The sequence below is a fragment of the Urocitellus parryii genome, chromosome 1, assembly GCF_045843805.1.
Source record: "Urocitellus parryii isolate mUroPar1 chromosome 1, mUroPar1.hap1, whole genome shotgun sequence".
NCBI classification, from domain to species: Eukaryota; Metazoa; Chordata; class Mammalia; order Rodentia; family Sciuridae; genus Urocitellus; species Urocitellus parryii.
In genome coordinates, this window is record NC_135531.1 from 251,949,306 (window position 1) to 251,961,275 (window position 11,970).

Below are 11,970 nucleotides of genomic sequence, written 5' to 3' on the forward strand. Positions count from 1 at the left end.
TTAGGAGGAAGCCAAATTAGAGTTATTGAAGAATGAATGGAAGATAAGTGAAGGAGTATAGATAATGTGAACCACTTTTTCAAGAATTGTCTATAAAGAGAATATGGGTTGAGAGAAGGTGTTTTTAAGATAATAGAGACTTGCAGACATAGTAAAAGTGGTAGAATGGGAAGTTGAGATTTCTCTCTTTTGGCTTCTCTTTTTAAATACAAGTGAGGGTAAGAATTAGGAAAGGTGTTAGGAAGGGTGGTGTGAATTTGAGGGACATGGATATAAGAAATTATTCTGAATAGAGTAAAAGAATTGCTGAACATTCTAGGTGAAGTTCTAGTTGAGGCTGGTATCAGCACTGGTAGTGAGTTTTTTTTCAATGGCACTGACTTTCTGTATATAGGCATAGGAAGCCATTTCATTCAGAGTTGAGTTTCAGCAGAGAATATAACCAAAGGCAAAGGAGTTTATGATACTTGTAAGAGAAACTAAAATTATAGACTATGGAATCTAAGCCGGATGGGGAAAGAATCTTATTAAGAAAAAGTAATGGATCTGAAGAAAATTCAGGGATCAGTTGACTACAGTCACATGAGGGTGAAGAATTATTGTAGCAAAGTACCTGTGTAAAATTCCTGGAAGAATTAAGATATTGTTCAGAGAATGGAATGTTTAAATATGAGATTTTAGAGGTAGAATAGTCTAGAATATTCTAGAAGTACTAGTAGAGGTAGAGTAGTATCATACTAATGGGCAGCTGTAACAGAGTCAAGTAAAAGGACTGTAGAAATGAAGAAGCCAAGAAATATGGGAGAACTCTTTAATCTTCTGAGCATTCCTCTGAAGAAGGATTGATTACACTGATTCTGTAGATGAGGAAACTGAAATTTACAAACTGAGTTTTATAGTATGTTGATGGTAATCCAGAAAAGCCAGAACTTAATCTGGCTTAAAAGTCCATCCTTATCTGACACAAGGACCAGTTTTTAAATTTCTCAGTTCTAGATGGGTATGGCAATGCACATCCATAATCATAAAGAATCAGGAGGCTAAGGCAGGAGGATCAAAGTTCAAGGCCCTCTCTCAAAAAATAAATAGGGCTAGGATGTAGCCCAGTGATAAAGTACCCCTGGATTTAATCCCCAATATCACCAAGAAAAATAAAATCTATTATGGAAGCCCTAAAATTGTAGGGTTTTTATTATTGTTATTTCCATTTGTTTGTTGAGACAGGGTTTTGGTAAGTTGCACAGGCTGACCTCATACTTGCTATCTGCTGCCTCAGCTTCCTGGTAGCTGAGATTACAGGTGTAAAATTGTTTTTTTTTTTATATTAAGGACATTAATATATTTGAGTTAACATAATAAGAGCTACATTAAAGGGCTAGGGCTGCAGCTCATTGATAGGGTGCTTACCTACATGTACCAGGCCCTGAATTCAATCCCAGCATATAAATAAATAAATAAGTAAGTAAGTAAGTAAGTAAGATATGAGAATGACTCAAATTCCATAAGGACAATTACTTTTAAAACTAATAAGACAAGTTTTTACTTTTATTCATTTATCCCAAAATGAGTTATGGATTAAGAAATTTAATAGTATTATTATTGAGGACCTATTTGTGCCAGGCATTGTGCTAAGTTTTAGGACTACAGAAGATGAATTGTTTGGTCCTTGTAATTGAGAATCTCAATGGGCTTTACATATCTAGAAAACTTAGGGTGTAGACTAGCATTATAGTGTGAAGAATGGACTGTAATAGAGTTCCAGATGCAGAGTCTTTCCAGGAAAAAATATATTTCTAGATCCCAGACCAGATCTACTGAAATGAAATTTATGGAGGTTAAGGTCTGGGGGTGTAAGGCCCTGTGTTCAAACCCCACCAGTAAAAAATAAATGGAGATTGAACCTAGGCATTTTTGACAGTTTTTTCATAGCTGTGACCAAAAGACCTAACAACAATTTTAGAGGGGGAAAAGTTTATTTGGCACTCAATATTTCAGAAATCTCAATCTATAGATAGCCAGCTTGGTTGCTCTGGGTCTGAGATGAGTTGTAAGGGTGTGGAGAAGAAAAGCAGCTCAGAACAGGGCAATCAGTAGCAGAGAGAGCTCCACTCAAAAGGGACAAAATATAAACCCCAAAGGCATGCCCTCCATAGACCTTCCTCCTTTAGCTATACCCTACCAGTCTTTGGTTATTACCCAGTAATCATAATACCCAGTATAATGTACCCAGTACATTATAATGTACTGATTAGTTTAAGGCTCTCATAACCCAATCATTATACCTCTAAATTTTCTTGCATTGTCTCACAAAGGAGCTTTTGGTGTCCACATTATACTATTCCATAATACTAGGAATATATACTTTCTAAATTTTCCTTAGAGATTCTGATGATCTATCTGCCTGGTTCTGGAAATAATGGGCTAGCTGACTTTATTTTTCTTTCTTTCTTTTTCTGATGATAATGATTTCTTGAAGTTTTTTGCAAATCTTTGATCTTGTTTGCTATTCACTTCTGATAGAAAGGGTTGTAATAAAGCATAGTATCCTAGAAGCAATAAAAATAATTTTGTTTTAATAGTTTGTATTTTATATAATTTAGGAAATTCACCAGGAGAATCAATTACCACCAAAGTAGAAGCAAATCAGGCTGGGTCTTCTTTGTCTCCAGAACGAACCCACTTGCTCTCCTCACTTTCCTCATTTCAGCCCAAAATATTTACACAATTACAGGTAAGATAGCCAAATCTGGGGCTCTTTTTTCTCCATGTCTCTTCTTCTAGTGATTTTAGAAAACTGTTATAGCATTATAATGATCAGGTATTTCTTCATTATTAATTTCTTGACTTCTTTGTATTTTAATTTAAGATGATAATTCAAATAGTCTTTTTTGAAAAAGTTTGAAGTGAACTATGCATGCAGTCAAATTTAGTTATATTATTTTTCTCTTGGTTCTTGTTTCTGTCCTCTTAATATTTATTAGCAACTATTCACTTATATTTTATCTGTGTCAGTTTTTTGTCAAAAGAGTAGTATATCATATGAAAATATTATACATTATAAAGCCAAATATTTTGATATAAATTTTTTCTATTTAAAAGGGTTTGCAGTTACAACCACAATTTACCTCTCCTGATGGATCACCAGCTTTGGTATCAGTAAATAACCACCCCTCTTCCAGTCCATCAAGACTTCTGGATTCGGTAGAAAATGATGTAATGAATAGTAATTCTCTACTTCTTGGTCAAAGTCATAGCCTTCAAACAGATACATGCCTAACTCAAAATAATAGTACTGCCTCTACCATGAGTAATCTCCCAGAACCAGATCAAAGTCTAGTTGCAGTGGATCAGCTGGTGGAAGTTGAAGATATTGAGGAGACGGAGAATCTGGAAGGAAGTATCCAAAGGATTCTCTTGCGAGATGTGCAGACCATTCCAATACGGATTATAGATAACCACCCAGCTCTTAGTAAGTTAAAATCAACTTATGATGTAACTTTTTTTTAATCTTTATGAACTACCATTATTATATCACACTACAGAAAAAAAATACTATCATTTCTACCCAGCAGGTCTATAATATTATATAACTGAAGCAAAATTATGAGAGAAAAGGGGGATATTTCATTAGCATGAATTTAAGAGCTTTTAAACTTACAACTTCATATTTCTCCCTATTTCTAGTTATTTAATCCCTTTGAAGTTATTATTCCCTAATTAACTTTTTTTCATGGGAAAAAAATCTCTTGATGTGAAATCAAAAGATTGTTCTAGAATGCTTTAAAAATTGATAAAAACATAAAATATGGAAAACTGTTTTAGTGCAAAAAATGATATATGTATGCACAAGTAAAAGTAAAACGAAGTGGACAGATACAAAGGGTAAAATGAAAATTTTGAGTTATAAAGTTAAATGTTCTGAGTTCTATGGAAGGTGAAAGGGAACTAATAAAACTTGGGCACTTGGTTTAGTCCAGGACCTTGTTATCTTCACTTTATTACTAACCAAGTTGATTTTTTAAAATATTTTTTAGATGTTGATGAATCTTTATTTTATTCATTTATTTATATGTGGTGCTGAGAATCAAACCTAGTGCCTCACACATGCTAGGCAAGCACTTTGCCACTGAGCCACAACCCCAACCCAGTAGTAAACTCTTTTAACTTCTACTTGACCTAACTGTGTCACTTTACTTCATACAAATTGTTCTGGACCAGCACTTTTGTGGTCAAAGACTTGCAGTTTACTTTGAAGAGCAAAAATCTTCACAGAAGTTATTCTTAGAACATGTATTTTCCCTCCATCTCAATTCTTATTCTTCTGGGTAAAGAAAACAGTGACATAGTTCCTTTCAGAAAAAGTCATTATCTTTTAGATTTGTTGAAAGCATTACTTTTAAAGAAAATTTATCCAGAGGGCTGTGGCAGTTATAACTGCTGAGTAACTTAAGTAAATGTGAAGAAAAAAGAAATATATGTGAAGTCTTCATGAGAAGAATTATACAGATGAGTACTCAGGTAAGTGAAGTAATTGCCTAAAGTGCACATCCAGTAAGTGACAGAACAAGGATTTGAACCCAGATCAGACTTGCCTTTCAAAGCTTTCTTCCATTCAAATGTTTCTTTCCTCTGTGTTGTGCCACAGTATTTCTGGGAGTACTGATCTAGATTGTTTTAAAGAAGACCCTGTTTGGAGCCAAATTTGCATGATTTATCAAGTTAGATAACAATCTTGAGGGACTATATCACCTAGATATGAGTTCTTAGAGTCACTCAAATCCATCCTATGCTAGTTCTCTGTGTCTCTGGCTAAACTCTAATACACCTGCATGTGCAGACAAAAATTAGATATGTTGAGCATGCTTCTATGAGCAAATATGGTCCCCTTAACACGTTTCCTAATAGCAACTGAAAAACCAATATTCTTGAGAAAGAGAGAAGAAAATTTGATGTTAGACATTCCATCACCACTTATCAGTAGTGCTGTTTGTATGCTACCTTTAGATTAACTTGGTTATAAGTGCTTTCAAATCAGAATGGTAAATGGATTCTGAAATGTTTCAGATAAACAAACATATAGTTCACACACCTAAATCAGAGCTATCATCTAAGATGTGGCACTGAGTTTTCAAATATACTATTTTTTCTGAATTGCAGCTTGGTTCTTTTTCCAAACTGTTGTAGCTTTTTGCTTTTCTTCTAATTCATATAATTCTAAAGATTCCAGTGTCAAAGTATATTAACCCTTTGGATTTTTCTTTTATGTTTGGTTTTAAAGTTGAAGAAAACCCAGAAGGTACTATTTCTATGAACCAAGTTAAACAAGAACCCAAAGAACCAACATTGTCCTTGGAAGCAAAAAAAATTGGACTGTAAGAAATTATCTGCTACATAAATTATTGAAGCTTTTCAGAATTTACAACTCTGGTGACTTCTGATGTTTTAGAAAAGAAGGTGAATATTATCAAAGCACAGCATTATGATAACTGGACTGAAGACTGATGAGCAGCTTTGATTTAAAACTGGTATTTTTGTTGCCAAGTTCATATTTTAACCTATATTAAGAAATATTTTGCCCTTCTTATTTTGTCTAATTGTTATGCTTTTTGGTTATCTAATAAGTCAGTATTTCAAAAGATTGTTTGAATTTACCCATAGTAATTTAGTCCAAACATGAACACTTATCTAACATTTCTGGAAATATCCAGTTTGGTTCATGTAACACAAAAAAGAACAACAAAAATAGTAGATGAGTGTATGTTTATGTTACGAATTTTAAAGTTGTAAAGAAATTTAATTAACAGACAGATGAGAGAATATTTGTAGTCTGTATTATTTGGAAAGATAAAGCAATAGATTTTATATAATAACACAAAACCCAGCAATCAAGTCTGTGAAAACCATACAGTTACATTTTAGCCTCTTCCCTTTTAATTTTGTATTTTTAACTACAAACCAATAGCATATTAATGGTCATCTAATAGAAATTTAAATGACTTGGTAAGTACTGAGAATTTTAACTAGAATTAATCAGATAAACAACAGAAATCAGTATATGTTGCATAAACTTATACTATGTTGCAGGTAAAACAGTATTAATGGGTAGAAAGATGAAGAAAATGAGAGAATTTGGAAATAATAGAACTTCTTGGGGTTTATAAATAATTTGGGAAACTTTTTGTTGTTAGTAGAGGTTTTGTTTTTGTTTTTTTTCCCCTTTAGTTTGAAGATTCAGTTCAGATTAGAAAAGAATTTAAGTAATATTTAGATTGTTCTAATGCTGGAGTTCTTACTGAATCAATAGTATTAGAATTCAAAGTATTTCAGGACAAGTATTTATAGTTTAAAATTTAGTTCATTTTTAATACTTTAAAGTATCTGATCTGGTATATTTGTTTGTTAAGTATATTTACTTCAAATACCAAATAAGTACTAATCAGTATATTCATTATAAGCAACTGTTTTCTGAAAGATTGGCAAAATAGAAACATCACCCATAGCTGCCAAGAAATAATCTCTAGCCAGGCATGTTGGCACATGCCTGTAATCCCAGCAACTTGGGCGGCTGAGGCAGGAGGATTGCAAGTTTGAAGTACCTAGCCTCAGCAAGTTAGCAAGGCCCTAAGTAACTGAGAACCTGTCTCAAAATTACAAATTTTAAAAAGGAGTAGCGATTTGGCTCAGTAGTTAAGTGCCCCTGTGTTCAATTCCTGATACCAAAAAAAAAAAAAAAAAAGATATCAACCTCCAAAGGCTTGTTTTTCCAAAGACCATATGTAGGCATAATTTTATTTTTTAAAAACATAAGAATTTCAAGTGGATATTAATGTTTCATATTCAAAGCATGCAGAGTATAATATGAAAGTTAACCTTAATACTTTACGTGATTATAAGTCACTTTTGGCTTTTCTAAGTCCAGTCTCTCATTCTTAATTTACTTTGTTTGAGGTACATGACATGTATCTAAATGTAAAGCACTGATATTTTAGAAATAAGTGGAATTCTAAAATTGCTTACTTTTTAGATTTATATCCTATTCAATATAAATTTTATTATTTATATCCTATTTAATGCAAAGCTAATATTTAGTTATATGTACAATTTTAGTAAGAATTGCTCTTCTTTTTCTTAAGAAATGAAAATATTTGTCAGCATTTGTAGAAGTAGGCTGCTAAATTTGATTCTATTATGCAGTTAAACAATTCTTAGTTACCTCAAACCCACATTTCTGTTAGTGTGTGTGTATTTAAAAGGAATAAGTTTGAATTTATTTACAGTTTAGAGTTGCACAGTAGGTAATACTGTTTTTATTTGTTATTTCTAGTTTTTATGGAAACTTTTTCAAGATTTTAAATAATATATCTTTATCTTCCAATAATTATAAATGTGTATTATTTAATATTTCACCCTTTGAACTATATTGTATTCTTTTGGAGACATTCCTTTCTTTTTTGATGTTGAGTTGCTAAGGAGAAATGCATGTTAAGACACAAACTCTGATCATTTACTGTGAGGATGAGAGAGATGTCAGAGGATTCCAACTTTGGTCCTTGATCAAGAACAAAACATAGTTAAAATATATTTCTCTTCATTCTGTGTGATTATCTCTTCTGATAATGTTTTTTTATGAGAACAGAAAGTTACAGTGCATCCTTCTGACAAACAAAAAACAAAACAACCTACAAAAACCAAGAGAATGAAGAAATGTTTAAATTCCTTATTGTATACTCTCTTGGGTTTTAGGTAGAAACTGGAACTATGAGTATTTTCATGTAAGTACTTTAATGAGTAGCTCTTTAAAAATGATTTCTGGGAGATTTTAAAAATTCATTTATCCTCTAAATGCATGGTTAGCCACAAGATGTCAGTATTTTGTTCAAAGGTGCTTGGCATCACGTTTTGAAAACAGTTTACATATTTTAAATGTCTAATTATTTTTTAATTCACAGGGTATTAAGTACAAATATGTAAAATTTTTCATTATCTGTATTTGGCATTCTCCTAACAGCTCTACAGCAAAGTTTGATATATGTTCTTTCCTGTCATATTTTTCAAGGTGTAATATCTGTGTAAGGAGTCAGACATTCAAATTAAGCAGTTAGAATTTCACAGTTACAGCTCACTTGTTTCTTCATTGTAATTTTCATGTTCCAAGCCTCCAACTGAACTTCATATATACTCCAATGAATTATAGATAAATACAACCATGATAGATGTTTCCCTCAATAGCAATTTTCTGTGTAAGCAATTAGTATAATTAAAAGGAACAGTTTAAACATCTTATGCAAGTCAATATTTTCCTACAAGTCACAAAAGTGATGGAAGACAGGTTTTGGGGATCCAGTTCTGAATTATTAGAGTTTCTAATTTTGAGGCCCACCAGCTTGTGTTTCATCTTTTTTATATCCTGTCAAAAATATATACTTAATCATGTGGGTATGAAAAAGATGTTGTTTACTTTATGCCTGGTTTTAAAAGAGGTTAAAATGTGTGTATATATACTGTAACGATGTATAATGTCCTTGTTATAATGTAATTTTTTCATTAAAAAAGTCCCTTGATGTTTTTCTTACACTTGTTATTGTTTTTTTATTATGCTTTTTTATGGTAGTTTTTTTCATCTTAAATAAGATGCTGAGTGAACACTTTAATACCTGAGAATTTTGGCTAGAGATTTATGTATGGTTTGGAATCTGAAAGTTTTTAAGCATAACTACCAATATCTTCTATTTACATTTGGGGGTATACATGCATTTAGTGATCTGTTAGCCAGGCATCAACATTTTAAAATGATTTGTATAACATGGTGTGATACCTCTACCATTGAAATCATGGTGCCAAAATACATACAGCTTTGTGCATTGCAAATGATAATAGAATTATATGATTTTTAGAGAAGAGATCATTAATTATCCTCCCTTTGCTCCCCACCCCCTTTATTCCACTCCTTTCCTGTTTTTCAGGAACATAGAAAATCTTTTTTTTTTTTAAAGTATTTATTACCAGGAATTATTTTTTTAAAGAGAGAGAGAGAGAGAGAGTTAGTTTTAATATTTATTTTTTAGTTTTCAGTGGATACAACATCTTTGTTTGTATGTGGTGCTAGGATCGAACCCGGGCCGCACGCATGTCAGGCGAGCGCACTACCACTTGAGCCACATCCCCAGCCCCATAGAAAATCTTAATCTCTCCAGAGAGAAACTGAATTGGCTCTTGCCCATATGGCAGCTAGTTTAGGCTTCAGACATCTTAAATGATATACTGTTTTGATATCTGAACAGCTGTAACTCAACTTAACTATAAACCCAAAGCCTTAGTGTACTTCTACCAGATACATGTTAGCTGTGAATTCCATTGTTATACAGTACAAGTTTTCACTTCTGATCAAATCCTTAGAACTTTTAGAAATAAAATTGTAATTTAAGAAAAAAACTCAACTTGTTAATGGATGTTAAAGGGACTCCAAAGAAAAGCAAGGAAATTGTGTGTGGTTAATATGGAAAACCTTTCAGTTAAAAGAGTAATAAAACCAGAGGACAGAATAGAAATCATGTAGCAGATGGGATTTTATTCTTAAATATATTTATTACAGTATAATTAATAACAAGTTATGTATTTTAAATATATACAATTTGTTAAGTTTTCATATGTTTTTAGCTATGAATCGATCGCCATAATCAATCATAATGAACATAGGCCGGGCATAGTGGCACACACATATAATCCCAGTGGCTCAGGAGGTTGAGGCAAGAGGATCTTGAATTCAAAGCCAGCTTCAGCAAGGTGCTAAGCAACTCAGTGAGTCCCTGTCTTTAAATAAAATGTAAAATGTGACTGGGGATGTCACTCAGTGGTTGAGTGCCCCTGAGTTCAATCCCTGGTACCCCCCTCCCCAAAAAGGATAATGAACATATCCACCATCCCCTAAAGTTTTTTGATACCTCTTGAAATTGTAGTATGAAGCCTTTTTGGTCCAGATTTTCTCACTTAGTGAAGTTATTTTGTGACTCATCTACATTGTAGAGTGTATAAATACTTCATTCATTTCACTGCAAAAAAAAAAGTTGTATTACATTGTATAACTATACCATAATTCATTTAAAGTTGCTGTGAATATTTGTGTACAAGTTTTTATATGTATTTATGCTTTCATTTCTCTCACATAAATACCTGGTGTAATGACTGGATCATATAGTAGGTATTTATCTAACTTTTTAAGAAACTTCCAACTAGCCAGGTATAGTGGTGCACACCTATAAACCCAGTGATTCAGAAGGCTGAGGCAGGAAGATTGCAAGTTTGGGGTTAGTCTCAACAACTTAGTGAAGTCCTAAGCAACTTAGCAAGACCCTGTCTCAAAATAAAAACCACTGTGGTTTTTATTTTGTTAAGCAGCCCTGAGTTCAATCCTTGGCAGGAAGAAAGGAAAGGGAAGAATACTGCCAATTGGTTTTAGTTTTAGTGGGTTGGAAATTTGCATATCTTATCCAATATTTCATATGCTATGGTTGGTTTTTTAGGTTTTGGAGATTCTAAATGTGATTTTGATTCTATTTCTCTAGTGACTAATACAATTGAGCATCTTTTTGTTTTATTTGCCATCTGTATCTTTACCTCTTCCTTAGTGAAATATCTGAATCTTTTATCCATTTTTAAATTGGATTATTTGTGTGTGTGTGTGTGTGTGTGTGTGTATATGTGTTGCTGATGATCAAACCCAAGGCCTCATGTATCCCAGGCTAACACTGAACCACTGAGCCACATCCATAGCCATGCTTCTTTTACTGATTTTTTTTTAAAGAAAGAGAATTTTAATATTTATTTTTTAGTTTTCGGCAGACACAACATCTTTGTTTGTATGTGGTGCTGAGGATCGAACCCGGGCCGCACGCATGCCAGGCGAGCGCACTACCGCTTGAGCTACATCCCCAGCCCTCTTTTACTGAATTTTGAAAGTTTAAAAAAACATAAGTCAGGCTAAGTGGCACACACCTGTAATCCTGGCAACTCAAGAGGCTGAGGCAGGAGAATTGCAAGTTGGAAACCAACCTCTACAATTTAGAGACCCTGTTTCAAAAAATAAAAAGGGCTTGAAATGTAGCTCAGTGGTAGAGTACCCCTGGGTTCAATTCTCAGTACCAGGTGGGGGGTGATAAATACGAGTCCACTATCAGATAATGTGATTTATAAGTGTTTCACTCTTAGTAGCACCTTTGTTTATGCTGGAAAGACTATACTTTCCCCACTGAATTGCATTTGTACCTTTCACAAAATTTCATTAATTCTTATTATGTGAGTCAGTTTCTGTACTCTGTTTCTCTTTCATTGATCTATTTACCTATTTCAGTGGTTTTCAATTATTTGACCCTAAGAACATTTGAGAGTCTGGAGCCAGATTAACTTATTGTAGCTGGGAAGATACTCCTGACTTCTGGTAGATAGAGTCAGACATACTGCTGAACATCCTACAATGTACAGAACAGCCCCCACAATAAAGAATTGTCTGGCTCCAAATGTCAATAGTATTGACATTGAGAAACTACTTTGATGCAAAGGCTTCATTCTCTAGACTACTGTAACTTTATAATGAGTCTTGAAGTAAGGTTGTACTACTCCTAAGCCTTTATTCTTCATTTTCAACTTTGTTCTGGCTATTCTAACTACTTTGTATTTACCTGTAAATTTTAGAATCATGCTGTCAATTTAAAAAAAAAATGAACTACGGATGTAGCTCAGAGGTAGAGTGCTTGCTAGCATGGACAAGGCCCTAGATTTGGTTGCTAGTACTGCAAACAAAAAGCATGATGGAGGGGCTGGGGATGTGGCTCAAGCGGTAGCGCGCTCGCCTGACATGCGTGCGGCCCAGGTTCGATCCTCAGCACCACATACAAACAAAGATGTTGTGTCCGCCGAAAACTAAAAAATAAATATTAAAAAAAAATTCTCTCTCTCTTTAAAAAAAAAAAAAAG

General features: G+C 33.3%; 1 protein-coding gene across 1 annotated transcript in view; it reads left to right on the forward strand.

Moving 5' to 3' along the window:
• Carf (calcium responsive transcription factor) overlaps positions 1 to 8,547 on the forward strand; it is a 52,500-nt gene extending 43,953 nt beyond the window's left edge. The window contains exons 15-17 of the mRNA XM_077799261.1: positions 2,601 to 2,731; positions 3,100 to 3,469; positions 5,279 to 8,547. Of these exons, the coding sequence (XP_077655387.1) occupies positions 2,601 to 2,731; positions 3,100 to 3,469; positions 5,279 to 5,376 (599 nt within the window). The 3' untranslated portion in view covers positions 5,377 to 8,547. The remainder of the gene's footprint in view (positions 1 to 2,600; positions 2,732 to 3,099; positions 3,470 to 5,278) is intronic.
• The last annotated feature ends 3,423 nt before the right edge of the window (positions 8,548 to 11,970 follow it).